The 21,452-nt window shown below is 40.8% G+C and overlaps 1 protein-coding gene across 4 annotated transcripts in view; it reads left to right on the forward strand.

Moving 5' to 3' along the window:
• LOC121586414 (vesicle transport through interaction with t-SNAREs homolog 1A) overlaps positions 1-21,452 on the forward strand; it is a 191,929-nt gene that overhangs the window by 60,191 nt on the left and 110,286 nt on the right. For all 4 annotated transcript variants that reach the window (XM_041903071.2, XM_041903080.2, XM_041903088.1 and 1 more), the window contains one exon: positions 7,052-7,136. In XM_041903071.2, the coding sequence (XP_041759005.1) occupies positions 7,052-7,136 (85 nt within the window). The remainder of the gene's footprint in view (positions 1-7,051; positions 7,137-21,452) is intronic.

Here is a 21,452-nt window from a genome sequence, read left to right on the forward strand (position 1 = left end):
GTCTCCCCGAGACGTGTCACCTTTGCCGAGAGGGAATAGGAAAATCACGTTTCGAATGGTAATGATAACATACTAATCACTTGAGCTCTTTGAAGAACGGGGGAGTGTGCTACTCTGTCAGTATCCCCGGCTGCCTTGTGCTCCGAGGCACACAGCCATGGTCTAGGTGTATTAGCTTAAGCGTTGCATGTCAATGCGTCCCCTCCATCTCCGCTGATCCATAGGGGCTCATTAAGCCGAGCTGACTCCCTTCTCTCTCCCCAAACGGCGCACATAGGTACACTACCACCACCACCATCACACTGCACACCCAGCCACCCACCACCCGCCAACCTCCTCCTCTCTCTCTCTCCCTCCCTCCCTTCCTCCTTCTCACCACCTCATTCTCTCACACCAACGCCCCTCCGCCCCTCCCTCCCTTGAACTATTAAAAGTATTTCTGCAATTTTAAATGACATCTGTCAACCAGCGAGGAGAAGACGGGTAGAAAAAAGAAATTCTGAGGCATTTTTTTAATTTTTTAAATCTGTTCCCATCCCTCTGATTGTCAAAGTTTGAAAAGTGGGATGTCATTTTATTTGATCTATTTTATGTCCTTGGAGTGATTAGCTGGTACATATTTTGACAGCTTCACTAGAACTAGAGATTCCAGTGCTCCTCTCCCTCCCTTTCAAAATGGGTGTAAACCCCTTTCAGAGAGAGTTACCATTCATCTGAGTGGTGGATCTATGGTACATCTATGGTAGTCTTGTTGGGCTTGCATAACATAACTGATGTTAAAGGGGTTCAAAACGTCACACATGTAGGTTCAGTAAAGACATGACTACTGAAAGACTGGAGAATCCCAAGGCAAATTACCTATATGTAGTCCTAGATGTAATTGAGTTCAGGTTATCATGAAAGATGGTACAACCCTTGACTGTGACTTTTCCGCATAACTATCTGAATGGCATTGTTAGGACCATTTATGATGTAATAATTCAATGACATTGAATTTGGCATTGTGCCAATGATGATTAGCAAATGAACGCAAGACCGTTTTCTTTTTATTAAAGCAGCTGATTTTACAAACATATTTCTTGCTTTGCAAAACACAACAGTGGTTAAATATGTTTTTGTGAATGTGACAACATTTGTGACTCGGATTGATTACATTTGTGACCTGCATTTTACGTATTTGTGACTTTCATTACATTTGTAAGTTGCCCCACATATTTGTGAGTTGCGTTTTACGGTCAGTTTGTGCAGATTAATGATACGGCATCCAGATTTGGACATCCTCAGTTAAAAAATATATAATAATCCTTGCTTTCTTTCCTAATTTCCTTGCTCCCTTTCCTTCCCTAGCACCCTTTCTTCGCCTCCTTTCCTAGTTCCCTTTCCTCCTTTTTTAGCCTCTTTCCTTTCCCCCTTTCCTTCCTTTCCTCCCCTCCTTAGCTTTCCTAGCTCCCCTTCCTTGTTTCCTTTCCTAGCACCATTTCCTTTCCTCTTTTCCTACCTCCCTTTCCTAGAAAAGGAGGAAAGGAAGCTATGAAAGGTGGAAAATAAATGGGGCTAGGAAAGGAAACAAGGAAAGGAAATGGTGGGGAAGCTAGGAAATGATAGGATGAGAGGGAGAGGAGCCGAAGGGAGGAAAGGAAGAAAAGGGAGAAAGGAAAGAGGCTAGAAAAGTAGGAAAATGAACTAGGAAAGAAGGAGAGGAAAGGAAGCTAGGGAAGGAAAGTGAGCAAGGAAATTAGGAAAGGATTCTAAGATGGGAGGAAAGGAAAGAGAGTTAGGAAATGATAGAATGAAAAGAAAGCTAGGAACACGAAGAAGGAGAGGAAAGGAAGGACATGTATCAAGTAAAGGAAACTAGGAAAGATAGGAAAGGAAGCTAGGATACCAAATATATTCATTTCTAAAAGTAAGTAAATCACAAATATACTCAACAAAAATATACATGCATCAATTTCAAAGATTTTACTGAGTTACAGTTCATATATGGAAATCCGTCAATTGAAATAAATAAATTAGGCCCTAATCTATGAATTTCACATGACTGGGAATACAGTCATACCTTAAAAAAAAAAAGGTAGAGGCGTGGATCAGAAAACCAGTCAGTATCTGGTGTGACCACCATTTGCCTCATGCAGCGTGACACATCTCCTTCGCATAGAGTTGATCAGGCTGTTGATTGTGGCCTGTCGAATGTTGTCCCACTCATCTTCAATGGCTGTGCGAAGTTGCTGGATATTGGTGGGAACTGGAACACGCTGTCGTACACATCGATCCAGAGCATTCCAAACATACTCAATGGGTGAAATGTCTGGTGAGTATGCAGGCCATGGAAGAACTGGGACATTTTCAGCTTCCAGAAATTGTGTACAGATCCTTGCAACATGGGGCCGTGCATTATCATGCTGAAACATGAGGTGATGGTGGTGGATGAATGGCACAACAATGAGCCTCAGGATCTAATCACGATCTCTCTGTGCATTCAAATTTCCATCGATTTAAAATGCAATTGTGTTCATTGTCCGTAGTTTATGCCTGCCTGCCCATACCATAACCCCATCGCCACCATGGGGCACTGTGTTCACAACATTGACATCAGCAAACCACTCGCCCACACGACGCCGTACACGTGGTCTGCGGTTGTGAGGCCGGTTAGACGTACTGCCAAATTCTCTAAAACAACGATGGAGACAAAAACAGTGACCATAATGACCATCGTTATGTTTGGAGGACAAAGAGGGACGGCTTGCAAGCCAAAGAACACCATCCCAACCGTGAAACACGGGGGTGGCAGCATCATGCTGTGGGGGTGCTTTACTGCAGGAGGGAGGGACTGGTGCACTTCACAAAATAGATTGCATCATGAGGAAGGAAAATTATGTGGATATATTGAAGCAACATCTCAAGACATCAGTCAGGAAGTTAAAGCTTGGCCGCAAATGGGTCTTCCAAATGGACAATGACCCCAAGCATACTTCCAAAGTTGTGGCAAAATGGCTTAAGGACAACAAAGTCAAGGTATTGGAGTGGCCATCACAAAGCCCTGACCTCAATCCTATAGAAAATGTGTGGGCAGAACTGAAAAAGCATGTGCAAGCAAGGAGGCCTACAAACCTGACTCAGTTACACCAGTATGAAAAATGTATGCTCTCAATAACTGTAAGTTGCTCTGGATAAGAGCGTCTGCTAAATGACTAAAATGTAATGTAAATGTAAAGGCAATGCTACCTAATTGAGTGTATGTAAACCTCTGACCCACTGGGAATGTGATGAAATGAATAAAAGCTGAAATAAATCATTCTCTCTACTATTATTCTGACATTTCACATTCTTAAAATAAAGTGGTGCTCCTAACTGACCTAAGACAGGGAATTTTTACTTGTATGTAAACTTCCGACTTCAACTGTATTTTGATTTGTTTATCACTTTTTGGGTTACTAAGTTATTCCATATGTGTTATTTCATAGTTTTGATGTCTTCACTATTATTCTACAATGTAGAAAATAGTAAAAATAAAGAAAAACCCTTGAATGAGAAGGTGTGTCCAAACTTTTGACTGGTACTGTACATAAAATGCAGGTCATAAATGTAATCCGTTGCCTCCCAAGTGACGCAGCGGTCTAAGGCACTGCATCGTAGTGCTTGAGGCGTCACTACAGACCAAGGTTCGATCCCAGGTTGTGTCACAACCGGCCGTGACCTGGAGTCCCATATGGCGGCGCACAATTGGCCCAGTGTCGTCCGGGTTAGGGGAGGGTATGGCCGGGGGGGGGCTCTAGCGACTCCTTGTGGCAGGCTGGACGCCTGCAAGCTGACGACGGTCGTCAGTTGAACAGTGTTTCCTCCGACACATTGGTGTTGCTGGCTTCCGGGTTATGCGGGCGGGTGTTATGCGGGTCATGTTTCGGAGGACGCATGACTCGACCTTCATCTCTCCCGAGCCCATTGGGGAGTTGCAGCGATGAGACAAGATAGTAATTGGATATCACGAAATTGTGGACCACTGTTTTTTTTTCAGAGCAAGAAACATGTTTCTAAAATGTGCTGTTAATACGAATAATTTATTTGCGAATCATCATTTGTTTTTGTTAATGATGACTCATATGCTTTTGGATCATGACATATGTTTGTGAAACTACACGGGCATATTTACAGACTGTGATTTTTATTTAAAAGTTGCATTCTGTATTTGCAAAATATATATTAAATGTTTTGAGAGAAATCTATCCCCATAATTCAGGTCCAAAAAGTCACTTTACAACCACTTCTAACAGGGGCAAATACAGTACCAGTCAAAAGTTTGGACACATCTACTCATTCAAGGGTTTTTCTTTATTTTCTTATTTTTCTATATCCGTAGCTTAGTGGTTAAGAGTGTTGTGCCAGTAACCGAAAGGTCGCTGGTTCTAATCCCCGAGCCGACTAGGTGAAAAATCTGTCGACGTGCCCTTGAGCAAGGCCCTTGAGCAAGGCACTTAACCCTAAATCGCTCTGGATAAGAGCGTCTGCTAAATGACTAAAATGTAATATTATGGCAAGAACAGCTCAAATAACCAAAGAGAAACGACGGTCCATCATTACTTTAAGACATGATGGTCAGTCAATACGGAACATTTCAAGAAATGTAAAGTTTCTTCAAGTGCAGTCGCAAAAACCATCAAGTGCTATGATGAAGCTGGCTCTCATGAGGACCGCCACAGGAAAGGAAGACCCAGAGTCACCTCTGCTGCAGAGGATAAGTTCATTAGAGTTACCAGCCTCAGAAATTGCAGCCCAAATAAATGCTTCACAGAGTTCAAGTAACAGACACATCTCAACGCAGTCTCCTTTTCAGAGGAGACTGCTTGAATCAGGCCTTCATGGTCGAATTGCTGCAAAGAAACCACTACTAAAGGACACCAATAGGAAGAAGAGACTTGCTTGGGCCAAGAAACACGAGCAATGGACATGAGACCGGTGGAAATCTGTCCTTTGGTATGATGAGTCCAAATTGGAGATTTCTGGTTCCAACCGCCGTGTCTTTGTGAGACGTAGAGTAGTTGAACGGATGATCTCTGCATGTGTGGTTCCCACCATGAAGCATGGAGGAGGTGGTGTGATGGTGTGGGGGTGCTTTGCTGGTGACAGTCTATGATTTATTTAGAATTCAAGGCTAACTTAACCAGCATTGCTACCACAGCATTCTGCAGCGATACGCCATCCCATCTGGTTTGTGCTTACTGGGACTATCATTTGTTTTTCAACAGGAAAATGACCCAAAACACACCTCCAGGCTGTGTAAGGGCTATTTTGCCAAGAAGGAGAGTAATGGAGTGCTGCATCAGATGACCTGACCTCAACCACAATCACCCGACCTCAACCCAATTGAGATTGTTTGGGATGAGTCGGACCGCAGAGTGAAGGAATAGCAGCCAACAAGTGCTCAGCATATATGGGAACTCCTTCAAGACTATTGTAAAAGCATTCCTCATGAAGCTGGTTGAGAGAATGCCAAGAGTGTGCAAAGCTGTCATCAAGGCAAAGGGTGGCTACTTTGAAGAATCAAAAATATATTTGGATTTGTTTAACACTTTTTTGGTTACTACTTGATTTGATATGTGTTATTTCATAGTTTTGATGCCTTCACTATTATTCTACAATGTATAAAATAGTACAAATAAAGAAAAACCCTTGAATGAGTAGGTGTGTCCAAACTTTTGACTGGTAATGTATGTATGGAAAGTTTTGTTTAAATCAAAGGTGTGCGGTGAAAAAAGTGATTGAAATCAAATGGAACAACCTGTCTTAAAGAAAATAATGGCTTGCTATAGATGTTGGCTATGGCATTCACTGATATTGTTGATGCCAAATGTAAAATTCCATTACAACTCCTACTAGTATGTAGATACACAAAACACCTCTCTTTGAAAAATGATCAAATCGCTCACTTGCTTATTTACGAAACACAAAGTACCTTGATACCCCTTTAGAACTACTGTATATCGTTTCAATGGGCAGCCTTGTCAGTTGTTGATAGCTATGAATAAGTCAACATACAATGCACTCTGTGTACAAGGCTTGATATGATGTTGTGAGATGTATTCTGTAACTGGAACTCATGGTTGTAAGGGTTACTGTTAGTCAATACAAGGATAATCTAGGATAGTAAGTGGCCAGTACTAACTGGTCAGCACCGGTATAGGTCTGCTGAACACGTACTGATTGCACATGCCGTGTAAGATTACCTTTATTCCATGATTATCAATGTATCTCAGTGTCCATTTGTTTATGATGTAAATGTCACTGATCCTTGTTTATATGATTGCATGGTACATGTCGCTGGTGTGTATTTTGCTTTATGTTTATTCAGCCTTCAGTAATTATGTTAGGCTAATGTTACGGTTCAGTACTCACTTTTTACGTAATACACTTCCAAATTCATTGGCATGATATGGTCCTATGGTCACCTCTGAGGTGCTCTACTTGGTCTGTCATCATCCATTTGCCACACCAGTAGAACCTTCTAGAAAGCAAATACATTAGGAGAGTAAATGCGTTTTATTTCCACTTTAATTAGGGGTTTCTCCTTAATTCCAGAGCCATCGCGTTGACAGGTTATTTTATTTTACTTGAAAGCTGCAAATGATAATTTATTACATCTCAATTAGCTCTTCCTCCCTCCCTCAACTTTGTCCTCCACGCTAAATGTGAAGTAATGAGTTGCAGTAGACTCTGAACAAGACGAGGAGGGGAAATCTCAATTAAGAAAGAGAATAACCTTCTGGTGATTCTCATTTTAATATTAAATAAGAATAGATACTTTATTGTACTTTTAGTTGTTTTTTTGTGTGTTTTTTTTGCAGTAACAACTGTGCCATATGCCCCCAGCTCAACATGCATGTTACCGATATTTCACCGGCTACACATGGTTGTTAATGACGAAATTGGAACTGGCCAGTGTTATTGCTGTTGTGGTGGTCTGTGTATGGTGACAGTGTTGAGATGTTTCTCTGAAACACTTCCCAGCCCTCTCAATCATTATTTTTCTGTCTCGTTTTTCTCCAATTTGTTTTAGAGAGCACATCTGTTGGACAACACAGAGAAGCTGGAAAGGTCATCTCGGAGGCTGGAAGCTGGCTACCAGATAGCAGTGGAAACCGGTATGCATTCTGTTTGGATGGTGGGGGGTGGGTGAGTGAGCGACAGCAAATTGTCTCGCTCGTACGTGAGGTGGATAGAGAGAAAAAAATAAATACAAAAACTCCTTGACGACTGGTGACATTTTCAGGAGCACATCAAAGGCAAGCAAGGGAGAGAGAGGTATACGGGCGACAGGGCAGGCGCCGCCGCTCCTTGTTCGGCTCCCGGAAAAACACACGCTCTTCTTCTCCCATGCATCTGCGTGGCTGTGTGTGTGAGGTGTTTTTTTATAGCGCCAAAAAGACAGGGGTCTACTGAAATAAACAACATCAGCGTTTTCCTCCACTAGTTCTTAATTTAGAGAACCAAACAAAGCACAATAAACATCACTAAATAAATCGCCCATCTAGAACAGAAAATCATGTGTTTTCCTCATTATCAAGGTTAGTTTTTATCTTTAAATATAGAGAAATTAGCTCATTTGAATTTGAATTAGAGTAAGCCAGTTATCTTTGTTTTTTTCTCCTCCTGACTGTCACAACATTATTGAGTCACAGTGTATTCCTTAGAGAGATATCAAAGCTCATTCTTGAAGTATCAACTGGCTTTCTCTGGCTTCCGCTGTAGTTTTGAAAAAGTTTGTTAATTTACACTATAATGGAGGGGTGGCGCGCTTGTACGACATCGACAGATTTAATAATTTAAGTAGAGAAAGGGGTGCACAGACCACTGCCTTTTGATGTTCAGTAAGTAGAACTCACAAATTCATAAATACAATCTGCATTCTCTGCTTAAAAATGTTGTTTCATATGATTCTCTGATGATCTCCGAGACTTATATTATTCCTGTTTTCACCGTGTCAAACTCTGTGGCAGCCCGTATTTTGATTCCATTCATGTATTTCAGTTGAATGGCTCTTTTTTTATGTTTTGTCACGTTGGTTGGTGTTAAAGAAATGGTCCGTATTCTAACCGTGTTCTGTACCTCCTGGGCCCAGTACTTTCCACAGTAAGGGCTACTCATGCGCCCTCTGAACCCTCATCGCCAGTGGTCGTCTGATCTGCTCTGTGTGTGCGGCTAACTGAGAACAATGGTTGTTTATCCTGGGGTCTGGTCCCACACACACTGCTCACTGCTCAGGTCTACACCAGCAGTGGGTTGCTTGGGGTTTGGTGGGGTGTGAGCCTTTGTCACCTCGTGTTTAATCTGTGACCCCCCTTCACCCTCCTGTCGGCCCCGGCCCTCCGCTCAGATGCACAACCTGAAACAACAAATGCTCAGGGAGAACCAACGCTGCGAGACAACAACTAGGTACCAACAGCCGAGTCACGTTGGGAACACTGTCAGACCACAGACAACAAACAATCTTAGAACTCCAATGTGTTGAGACCCCAGACATACAAGAAATACAGTGCCTTCAGAAAGTATTTACACCCCTTGACTTTTTCAAAATGTTGCTGTGTTACTGCTTGAATTAAACATTTATTAAATTGACATTTTGTGTCACTGGTCTATACACAATACCCCATAATGTCAAAGTGGAATTATGTTTTTAGAAATTAATTTAAAAAATGAAAAGCTGAAATGTCTTGAGTCAATAAGTATTCAACCCCTTTCTTATGGCAAACCTAAATAAGTTCAGGAGCAAAAATGTGCTTAACAAGTTACATAATAAGTTGCATGATTTTTGAAGGACTACCTCATCTCCGTACCCCACACATACAATTATCTGTAAGGTCCCTCAGTCAAGCAGTGAATTTCAAACACAGATTGAACCACAAAGACCAGGGAGGTTTTCCAATGCCTCGCAAAGAAGGGTAGATCGGTAAAAATGCATCCTGTTTGCAACAAAGCACTGAAGTAAAACTGCAAAAAATGTGGCAAAGAAATTAACTTTAAGTCCTGAATAAAAAGCGTTATGCTTGGGGCAAATACAACACAATACATTACTGAGTACCACTATTCATATTTTCAAGCATGGTGGTGGGTGCATCATGTTATGGGTATGCTTGTCATCAGCAAGGACTAAGGAGTTCTTTAGGATAAAAAGTAACTGAATAGAGCAAAGCACAGGCAAAATCCTAGAGGAAATCCTGGTTCAGTCTGCTTTCCAACAGACACTGGCAGACAAATTCACCTTTCAGCAAGACAATAATCTAAAACACCAAGGCCAAATATACAATGGAGTTGTTTACCAAGATGACTTTGAATGTTCCTGAGTGGCCTAGTTACAGTTTTGACTTAAATCGGCTTGTGTAGCGATGATCAATAACCAACTTGACAGAGCTTGAAGAATTTCTTAAAGAATAACGTGCAAATATTGTACAATCCACGTGTGCAAAGCTCTTAGGGACTTACCCAGAAAGACTCACAGATGTAATCGCTGCCAAAGGTGATTCTAACATGTATTGACTCAGGGATGTGAATGCTTATGTAAATGACATATTTCTGTATTTAATTTTCAATACATTTGCTAAAATTCCTAAACCTTATTTTGACTTTGTCATTATGGGGTATTGTGTGTCAATTTAATGAATTTTAAATTCAGGCTGTAACACAACAAAATGTTGAATAAGTCAAGGGGTATGAATACTTTCTGAAGGCAGTGTATATGCACTGAGAACACAAACATTGACTAGTGGTCATTCATCCCAGGTGGTTTGTGAATTGAAGTGGCCAACTGACCACTTTTGTCAAGTTTGCCTGCATCCAGTAGCGTTTTGAACTAATGCATACTGCATATTTACATCGGACAATCACACCACCACAACACATGAAATTCAGTGGAGAAATTCAGATTTTTAATATTTTTGGTTCGTAGTAATTTTGTTTTATGTTTTTCATTGTATTTCAGTGTTGACAAGATTCACTGAAGATTTTTAAAGATGTTATTTTGTGCAAGCGCCCAATTCACTTGTTTGGCCTAGCAAATGCCCCATTCAGTTCTCGCTGTCAAACTAAAAGAGATAATGATACAAGTATTTTATTCATCATTCTGGAGCATAAACATTTCTACATTTTAAGATTGCTTAAAATGGATAAAGGATATGCTTTGAAATGTTGAATGTCGGGGTGTATATTGTCTAAAAAGGGTTAAAGAATAATCATTTGTGCATTGTGTTTGTCCAATTGAAGACTTACTCTGGTAGTAAATACACTTTGTTACAAGAAACATTAACTCTTCTTAAGCGGCTAATAAAAGTGTCCTTAGTGAAGAACAGTTAGTGTAGCTATTTCACAATAATTCAATGTTGCCCTCCAAATCCACACAATATATAATTATGTACTGTAATTGACCAATGGGGAGAACATTTCTATTTAAAGACAGTTTCTCTTTTCTTTGAAAGTGAGAGATCCTGAACAAAGGCAGAAAAAAAGATGGAGCTCCAACTGCTGCTTTCCCCCTTTACTTTGGCATCGATAACATTCCACTTAATGACCACAAATCAAAAAAGCCAGGGTACCATAAGGTCACTTTATAAAAAAAGATGTCCTCTCAGTTCTTTGAAATGGTGAGTCTTCACAGAATATCATTTTAGATCATTTATTTTAGCAGTGTTTTCTATTACTCGCTCTCCAGTGTATTTTGGGAAGCGCAGGCTTGCCAAGAGCACTGAAAGCCCTTTGAGGGATATTGAAAAGGCTCTGTGGACATGCCGAGCTATTTACCACACACACCCTTAAGAACCAGCCTCTGTTTGTCTCATAAATAAAGTATAGGACTTCATTAGTGGAGGGCACAGACTTAAAAGGCGTGCATATGAACATGCAGACGGAGGGCTATCCTGTTAAAGAAAGCCCTAAGTACAGGAGGAGGGCATGTAGTTAGCCAATTTAAACGCATTTGAATCAAGGGTGTCTACAAGCCCAAAATGTGAGGAGGCTAGACTGACTCCAAATCAAAGAGGTCAGATTCTGAGGCACAATTTGACTTTTTGAAGATGTGAGAGGGGTCTGATTGGACATGTTTAGAGATAGATGGCATGTCAGATGATTTTTAGATGTACTGACAAGCTCTCTCCCCTTGATTAGAATCAATTGGGGTAGAGTTAGTTTTGTAACACAATACTGGCTTCCTTTGAAGTGCAAACACTTACAGTATATCTAAACACTAGACACACATGCATACTCAATAGATTATTGACCTAAAATAATAATTTTTGAGAAAATAAAGAGAAATACCCTCACACTGTTTAAACTTAAGATGCTTCAGGGAGTACATTTTTTATAGCGTGTACGTTTGTTAGATGGCACACTTCTTTTGTTTTTAAGTAATATTTTCCCATCTATGATTTGACAGGCATATTATTGTACATGTATTGGATATTAAGGAGCCCTTTTTGGACTTTCATCAGAAAAAACAGAGGCCTCTAATCTTGGCTCCACCAAAATGTCAACCCCCTTTTCCCCTTTTAAAGCTCAGCAGTCGAAACAAAGCAAAGCAACTGAAACAAACAACAAAGTGGCCAAAACAAATAAAAGAGAAACTCAAGGGGCCAGCGATGAGGCCGAGATCGCTCCTCGGTTCGCGGCCCTGGTGTCGGGGCCCTGATCGATGGGGGAAAATGAAAACAGCTCATTAGGGATTGATTTCAGCCCTGTTTAGATAAGCAGAGAGGGTCAGGGCCCGGCCCCTGGTGGCCCCTCGGCAGCCCAAAGTTCACTCTGTGCCAGGTAGAGAGCAGCACCGCAGGCCATCAACTTTATTAGCACTGAGATAAGCTGATTAGACCTTGTCAATCAAAGGTGCCAATGACTCAATCGACATCCCCAGCCTTTCTTTTTCTTCCTTTCTCTTCCTCTCTCTCTCTCCCTCCCACTCTCCCTCAATCTCCCTCGCTTTTTATGATAAATCATTGAAGCGACCAACAAAGCAGTAGGCAGACATCGTGGGCTAAGCTAAGCAGCCCTGCAGTTGTCACCAAGGCAGACGTGCAAGGACCCTGTGATGATGTGACGACTATATTAAAGATTAGATCAATTTGTTTTAGAGCAGTTTGATTTCCAACTGCAGCGGTATTAAAAGCATGGGGAAGAGAGGGAGGGAGAGAGCGTTGATCGTCGTCATCGAACATGACTCCAGCAGCAGAGCACAGGGTGTCGGGACACAGATAACTAAATAGATAAATGATGTGATGGAGAAATAAATAAATATGTTTTGTAAACATAAAAATGTCCTCAGCTCCCGTTTGAAGCAGAGCATGGCTTTGAGCCTTGCTGTGAGTCCATGGGTGCTGGAGTGGCCCAGTAACATGGCTCACGCTTGTCCCCGGCTTGCACTATCTCCCCCCTCCATCTTAGTCCTTTCTTTCTCTGTTTCTCTTCTCACTCTTCATTTCTCCCCGTTCTGTCTTAAGATCAGACTTTATCATTCTTTTGGTGTTTAGCTACCAAAGTGATGCTTGTGCTTCAAATCCTTTTGGCTAAACACTTAGCAAATGACATAACAAGCTATATTTAGCAATACCCAGAAATATTTTTAGGACTGTGTTTTAACATAGAATGTTCTTTTCTTGTTCTCTTCTTATGAGACGAAGCACATTTATAACCCATGTTGACAGGGTTTGTGCTATTTGGTACAGAAGACAAAATCTTACAAAAAAATCTGAAACGATATCTGTCAATGCCATTTAGCATCATTATATAATATCCAGCTACATTGGGTCTTGGGCAAAGAGAAAAGGCAAGGTGAAAAAGGGTAATATTCTGGTAACTGGCCAAAATAGAGGTTTCATTTTTATCTTGATTTCAGAAACAAAAGTATAATTTAAGTTATTTATCAGATAATCTAGTTAGTCACAAAATAGTATACTTAAGTAAAAAATGCTCTATTCTCATAATGTTGATAACAGTGAAAATTTAAGTTATGAATCTGTTGATCTGTTGATTTCAGTTTGAATAGCTTACATTGTGGTGTTGTTTATATGGTTCTCTTTGTCTCTAGCTTTAAACTGTGTGTCATTGTTTGAAGGAAATGTAGTTTATTAGAATTCCCATTAGCTATTGTACATGCAGCAGCTACTATTCCTGTGGTCCACATAAAACATACAAATACATGACAGAGTACAGAACAGTTATAGACAAGAACAACAAAATATATTATTACATAATAATACAAATACAAAGTAATACATTGTCAAGACACCAAGATAAACTATTTACACACTATTCATATATGCATATTCATATATTTCTATATTTATATACATTACATTTATATTACATCTTTATAAAGAGGAGAGGCGCTGTAATACAATGTTTTTTATCTGTTTTTTCTTTTAAAGCTAAATTAACATTAAAGCCAATCACGTTGTAGGGTGGGGTAGTTTTTGTATTTACTAAATGTATTAAGAGCAAATATTTAGGTATCACATCCAAATAATAGATATATGTTTATCCAAGAAGTAGTTAATTGATTAATACAATGTATTTAGATCATTTGCACATACATTGTGCCGTCTATGTCGAGATATACCCATTGTAGATCCCTTTCTTAGGAATGTTGTCTCTATCTCCACTTCTGCTTTAGTTTATTCATTCTGTGGCACAACGTCATTTTAATATTTCAGTATGTTCTTATTCATTTGTCTTTTATAAGGACAGTTTGCTAAAGTGGATTTCCTCGAGGTATAGCATATTAAATAACGTCGTTTTTTGTAGTCTGATAAAATCTGAATGCTGTGGTGTGTTTCAAAAAGAATAGGAAGTTATTTGATAATTGTTTGATTCATGGCGCTGAGAGCTGAGACTTAAATATTTCACAGCTCGAGTTTGCAGTTATGCAGAAAGGAGGCCTTTTATTAAATATATTTTAGGGGGAAATGTATTTGTCTTTTGTCTCAAGGAAAGAATTCAATTCTAAGAAATATAGACGAATATAGCCCGAAGCTGTATTTCCGACATATATAATGGCCTTAACATATAGCCTAACATTTTGCTTTCAGTAAATCTACCCACGGGTGAGCTGTTTATCGGTAAACCCCCCCCGGTGGATGAAAGGCCTCGTAATAATGATTTTTTTCTCTCCTAATCGGGCCTTGTCAGCGAGGCGTCTTATCGTGGCGAGGAAAATGACACCGATCCTATCGAAGAGCCCGAGTCCGAGTCGGAGGCGTGTGTCCCCCCACCCCCCTCCCCCCCAATCATGGCCGGCCGCGGCCTCGCCATATCTAGCGCTGCCACAAACGGCGAGCGCCGCTTTTTTCATGTGGACTTCAAAAACGACGCGAGTCATTAAAATTGCACCCGCATTTGGCTGCGGGTGTCAGCCGCTCCAGAGCGAAAATGCGATGTGGGAAGAGGAGACTCGCTAAATGTGCTAATTCCTTCCTCACATGTTTACGGCTTAATTTTAATCGGTTTGAGGGAGGAGGAGGAGGGGGGAAAACTTTGGGTGGGGAGGGGCAATGAGAGCCTCACATTGCAATAAATCGCCATTATCTTTGACACCCTAGGACTCAGCTGTTCCAAGGATTTAGGGGTCCACTGGCAACAGTGTATATTGTGGCACACAAAAAGTGTTTACGCTTGAACTGTGGTAGCTAAGGTGCAATCGCTGGTTTCAGCCTGCACAGACAAAGGCCCGACTCGACACAATGGCCAGCCAGCATACGGACCCCTCAATGCAAGAGCTCAACCAACAGACTTGAGTGTATGTCGCTCTGGATAAGAGCGTCTGCTAAATGACTAAAATGTAAAATGTATGTGAGGTTCATCTGTGTGTTTGCTTGTCTGTCTGTCTGTGGGTCCGCAGGTGTTTTTTCGCAAGAATCTGACTTGCGATGTTAGCTCAAGTTAAGTGGACTCATTGAGGCGGCCATATCAGAATGAAGCTAGTGAGATGTTTGTGAGAAATGAAAGTGACCAGTTGTCATAGATAGCCTATCCAGAATTCATGAGTGAACAGAATACTTCCTGCTCCAGTTAGTTCCATTATTACTGCTAGCATAGCATTCTGTTAGCAGCCCATTTAGTCTGCACAGTGGATCCTAACAAGGATCATCGATGTTACGAGAAAGCGGTGGATCTACAGTAATTAGACTTTTAGTAGAATGATAAGCTTCAACAAAGAGCATGCTTTCTATCGACATAACTAGAGTCTTAAAGTAATGATTAGCCTATAAAGCTTAGACTGGAAGGAAAGACCTCTGAGCATTTTCTTCTTCTTAGTGCAGCATTGCACTAAGAAGAAGAATGTAGCTCAGTTGGTAGAGCATGGCGTTTGCAACGCTAGGGTTGTGGGTTCGATTCCCACGGGGGACCAGTATGAAAAAAATAAAAATATATAATGTATGCACTCACTAACTGTAAGTCGCTCTGGATAAGAGCGTCTGCTAAATGACTAAAATGTAAATGTAAATGTAATTGCAATAAGGAAGGTTAACCCCTTCAAGTACAGAAGGCAACATTACCAAAAGAAGGATAAAACCCATGGAAGGTCAACAAATCATCCATTGGATTCATGTAAACAGCAATATCATTCATTATTACATTGATATAAATGATACATAAATCCACTTAAACAAAACAAATATTTGATTTTTTAAAAACATTAAGTGCTCATATTACATTTTACAATGAATAATTGTTAGTAAACATGTTGATTTATAGTAATAACTGTTTATAATGTAGCCTTATCTCAAATTATCAAAAACGCACCTTTAAAAGGTATACATTTTATTTCAAACCACAAAGCAGCTTATTTTCTGTTATTTTGAGGTTACAACCACTATAAAGATACCTCCCTGGACGCACAGCAGAAAGTGCAGCACTGACCTCTGAGTGACACAGAGAGAGAGTAAGAGAGAGCGCTTGGAAAACGGATGAGCGGGATTGCGTTAAAATGAACTGTTTCAGAAGGAAATGGGAGACAAAAGCGAGGACTCTGGGCCCCCATGGGCGCTTTAAAGAGCTGCTACATCTGAGGCACTGAAATATAAAAAAAAAAGAGAAGAGGAAAAAAGTGAAATTAAGTATAGGAGAGGCGGAGAGGGAGAAGTGTGCCACCTCGTCAATACTAGTCCTCTGATGACGATACATTGATGACAGACAGTAAATTGATGCCAGTGAAAAAAGTGGGAAATATGTTTTTTTGTTATAACTACGCATGGGGAGTAAGAGATTGGGTAAGGACAGAGAGATGCAATGCGATCAGCATATTCACACGTGTCATTGTTATTTTATGTATTGATTAATTCAATATACACCAATTGGTCCTCTGTAGCTCAGCTGGTAGAGCACGGCGCTTGTAACGCCAAGGTAGTGGGTTCGATCCCCGGGACCACCCATACACACAAAATGTATGCACGCATGACTGTAAGTCGCTTTGGATAAAAGCGTCTGCTAAATGGCATATTATTATTATTATTATTATTATTATTATTATATTATTATCTTGCCCTCCTATATCTTTACTCCTGTGGGTCAGTGGAGAGCATCTTCTATATTATGGAACCAACAAGCTTTGCTTTAATGTAGTAGGTTTGATGTGTGTTTATTGTATGTGAAGGCTAGTGTAGTATGTGGTCAACAAACCCCCAGTCTCGGTGGCTGGGTGTAAGAACAGAGGTCAGGGCTAAACGCTGTTATTAGCCACTTTCCATCTATACCCACACACACCCACACACATACACACACACACCCACACACATACAAATACTTTAAACACATTAACCCTCAGAAACACATGATTAGGCATCGCCGTCTGTCCCCTCTGTTTGCTCTCCTCCTGGTTGCCCTGAGGAGCGGGTCCCCACGCTTCCCCCCTCGGCCCCTCAAAAGAGCTTCCTCCTCGGCCACCCGATGCCCATGGACAGGGCGCCCCGCGCGTTTAGAACGCCCGGGGAAGATGAAACGGCCCAGCCCGGGATGTCAGCTGGTTGCCCCATCTGCCAATCAGTGGGACAGCAAGGCTTTTGTCGGGGGGGTTGGGGTATGGAGACAAGTAGGGTGGGATGGGAGATGGAGGGTGGGTTGACGTTTAAGTGCAAACAGCCACCACAACCGTGTGTTTAGCTGAGATAGGGATAGTAAGATGGGAGCATAGTGCTGGAAACTAGACATACAATATGTTGTTGTTTTGTTTTTGTTGCGACACTGCCATATTCTTGTCATGGAAATGGATTATATTGTCAATATGGCTGTTCGTTTCTGGCTCATATATACTGAATGAAGAACAGAATGTCACCTGCTATAGTTGTGATAAGCACACCAACAAACGTTTTCCAGTTTGGATACTCAGTTCTTTGTCATGTGAATTTGAATGACAATACAGTACAGTTTTTGAGGGACGTAGATGTGTGAAAAAGATTGTCCTACAGAATAGAGTAACTTAATTGGTCTCAATCAAAATATGACATTCCTTTTTTATGTAAATCACAGTTGGCACTCGTCTGATATGAATTTTAAGTTGCAGAACTTCAGTCTGTCCTTTCCTTCCTCCCGTTAAAGAACATAACCTTGGCACTACAAACAGTTTGACTCCCATAGTAATGAACCTGCCTCGTGTGTGTGTGAGTGGATGGATGTGTGAGTGGATGGATGGCTGGTTCTGCACGGGATAATTTTTACATGTGCATTCTGCTGTACGGCAGATAGGCCGCGCCCTTGAGCCACCATAGGAGGTACTGTAAGCCCGGGTTATGGGTTGTTCTCCATCTGCAGAAGGTGACAACGGGGCCTCTACACACACAGGCGTGCAGTATTAAAGTATTTGGACCTAAAATAGTTCCTGAAAATAGTTTTGTTTTTGTTGTCATGCCTTCTGAGAAAATCTGTTTGTTTGTGTGTTTTCTGTTTGCCCTCAGTTAAATTCCATGATTGTTCCAGTGTGTTAGCAGGCTCGTCTTGTAATAATTTTTGTCAAATCAGGATGTCACATAGAAAGAGTGAACAATGAAGTCTTTACTCACATTTCTCAGTCCCGCTATACAACATAAGCCATGTGAACTGTATTCAAACTCCTTCACCTGTTAGGAGAGCTCTGGTTAGCTCTATGTAAAGACTGAAATATCCTAACATAAGCCCCTGATTTCCAAGAACTGTAGAAATTCAGTTTTATATAGCCTAACATTAAGAAATGTAATGTACAGTATAATGGCAGTTGAGCAAGTATTGTTTACAAGTTAGATGTAATACAGCGTTGTTAGGTGTAATACAGCGTTGAGATTTATTTCTCTTCACTTTATATCACCGAGAACGGTTGTAGCATTTCTCAAGTTTTTATTTTATTAACACATCAAACAATATCAGAATATAATGTTGCCCTTAATGCATGAAAGTGTTTTTTTGGGGGGCATTTATGCAACACAATTAAATAATACAAATAAAAGACAATGCCAGTGAATGTTAAGTTAATCAGGTGATACTAAATATTTCAAGACCATTTTCCCTGACCTCTCCCCTCATTAATAGCTTTGGGGAAAACATGTTCGCTTAATTTGAAAACAATATTGAAAGGCTCTACTCGGTAGGAGCGGGTTGACTTGGATTGTTGTCCTTGTGCTTTGTCAGATATTTTCATGGAACTCATTTTAATACAGCCCTTAACCTTTGTCTTTTCAGTCAGACATCCCAGACATCTATCTATCCCAAAACCTGTTGTCATTGTGCAGGGCTAGATTAGACTCTTTTTCTGTTTGGGATCATAGCATTGAACTAATTAATAAAATGTGTTCAATGTTTTTTAACCACAAGACTCTCAGAAGCTGTTGAGGAAGGTCAGTTGATTCAATAGTACAGCTAACAAAGTTGAAACTTCCTGTATAGGATATTCACCCTCTAGTGATTAACATTATATAGGCATCTTTCAATCATTGGTCATCATAGACATTCAGTCATACACAGGATTTATCACATTGACATTGAATACATATTTCTAAGTTTTTTAAGTAAGATTTGGTGTAATTTTTATCAGCTTGCTATATAGACTAATGACTGAAAGAAAGGTGGCATGCTCAATGTAACAGCTTACTTAATGCATACAATAATCGTTAGTGTTTCTGAATTCAGACAAATGGACTTAATGCAAATGTGGTTGATGAGATGGGGGATGTGTGTGTGTTTTTCTTTAGAATAATTATATTCCAGGGTCCCTTCTTTCATGCGGTGGTAAGCTCTTTTGCTGAACACACACACGCATACACACACACACACACACACACACACACAAAGGGACAGGTGATGATGATGATGATGATGATGATTAAGATCTTACACAAATGAAGATGCTGTGTTTTGAACGTATGTCTGCTCTGCAGTCCCAGTGACAGGTTCACCCTCCTCTCCAGGGGACGCCTTCACTTGGAATTTACACAGTGGCACTGAAATGGAGGAGACAACAATGGCTTCACCAACATAACTGTCTATATTGTTAAAGGTAACTTAACATGCTTAGATATAGGAACTTGGTCTGTGATGTGAATTCATTTGAGCGCTTTCAGAATTTCTTCAGTATATTTTTCTGGAGGGGTTCATTCTCCTGGTGATATTGTCGTGATTTTATTCCTTCTCAATTATATGTCATTTTCTACCCAATTTTCTAGAAGAAGAAGAAGAAAATTAACGTTACTCGTCGTTTCATGGTTAGGAATGACATCATTTACTTTGATGGTATCAATTTGACTTATCAGGCGTCCTCTAACTTTGCCAATGGATATTCAATAGGAGTTTAAAAGACCTCAGTAGGTAAGGGCTCTCATCAAGGACATGTTTATATAAACATGACTTATATAAAGACTATAAACATGTGCTCGTTTAGCCTGAACCATAGAAATCTGCTGAGACCCAAATGCTCACATTTACTTGATCAGTAGGGAGGCCTTGTGTGTATGTATCCACATCGGGAAATGGCAACACTGCAGCCTCTACATCTCCCATCTGCAATGGACAGCTTGTTTTAAACTGATTTTAAATGTCAGCGTAAAACACAGCTCAAATGAGCCTGTGCAACCTGTTGGAAGGTGGCCTGTTACAACCAATGCACTATTTAGATCTGGACAACCACATTTCAGTCAAGCCAAGTAAGATGGCATGCATGAGTCTGTTGACCCTTTGTGTGTTTGTGCACATATACACAAAATTACCCAAAGCCTTTCTGCAACTTAGTCTATGGCCGTTTATGTTCTATAGAAGTTCTGCAATACATTGCCGGTTTGATAGAATTCAGCGAAGATGTGCACCCCCTTTAACATCCCTGTAAACCAGCGTTTTGGTTTTTGCCGTAACACTACACAGCTGATTCAAAGCTTGATGATTAGTTGATTATTTGAATCAGCTGAGTAGTGCTAGGGCAAAAACCAAAACGTGTTTGGGAAACCCTGCTGTAAACACTCAAGTGGTGAACGTTCCTTAATGCCCATTGCAATGTTCACCTATCCTGTTTCTTGTATGGGGGGTGATTTTGGGTGAATCTGGGGCAAGGCTGTGTTTTAAAACACAATGACAGAGGGGGTGTGTGTAGAGTGACCCGGCCAGGCGTCCTGGGCCACCTGGATTTATTTGGGCCAAACAAGAGGCCCATGTCCGTCTGAGGCCCCAGTCTCCTGTCCACACATGGCTGCAGATCGACGAACAGAAGGTGTCTCCTCAGAACTCACACCTGAGCTCGCTCCCAGCCTGGGACTGGCCTAACTTTTCCCTCCCTCTATCCAACCATCCATCCCCTCATCCTTCCATCCCTCATCCACTGTCCTCTCTCGGCATATCACCTCTGTCAAGCCCTATCACCCCCCCCTTCTCTCTCTCCATTTCTACCTCCATGCCTCTCTCCCCCTCCCCCTCTCTCTCTCCCTGTATCCCTCTCTCGCTCTCTCTCTCTCCCCCCCTTTCCCTCTCTCTCTCTCTCTCTATGGCCATGACCTAGTCTACTTTTATCTCTCTCTCCAGACCCCTTTGATGTCCGCCACTTTACCCCATCCACAGATCATGTGTACGTTTCACAAACAGCCTCTCACTCAATGCTTATTGTGTTGATGTATATTCATTTCAAACACAGATATTTAGTTAATGGTCACTGGACTCTCTCAGCCCACTGTATGTAACCAGATTGACTATGACTAAGGTTGAGTGTGAATTCTACTGTGGTGTAGGTACTGTATGTCTTATTCGCAGTCAATAATCAATGATAGTTTATTGGTCGCGTACACAGATTTGCTAATGTTATCGCAGGTGCAATGAAATGCTTGTGTTTCTAGCTCCAAACGTGCAGTAATAATACCTAGCAATACAAACAATAAGCACATAATCAAAAAAGTAAAAAGAAAGAAATATCAGAACGAGCAATGTCAGAGTCCGGAATATAAATATACACTCAGTGGCCAGTTTATTAGGTACACCAC

Source organism: Coregonus clupeaformis, chromosome 2, assembly GCF_020615455.1.
Source record: "Coregonus clupeaformis isolate EN_2021a chromosome 2, ASM2061545v1, whole genome shotgun sequence".
Lineage (NCBI taxonomy): Eukaryota > Metazoa > Chordata > Actinopteri > Salmoniformes > Salmonidae > Coregonus > Coregonus clupeaformis.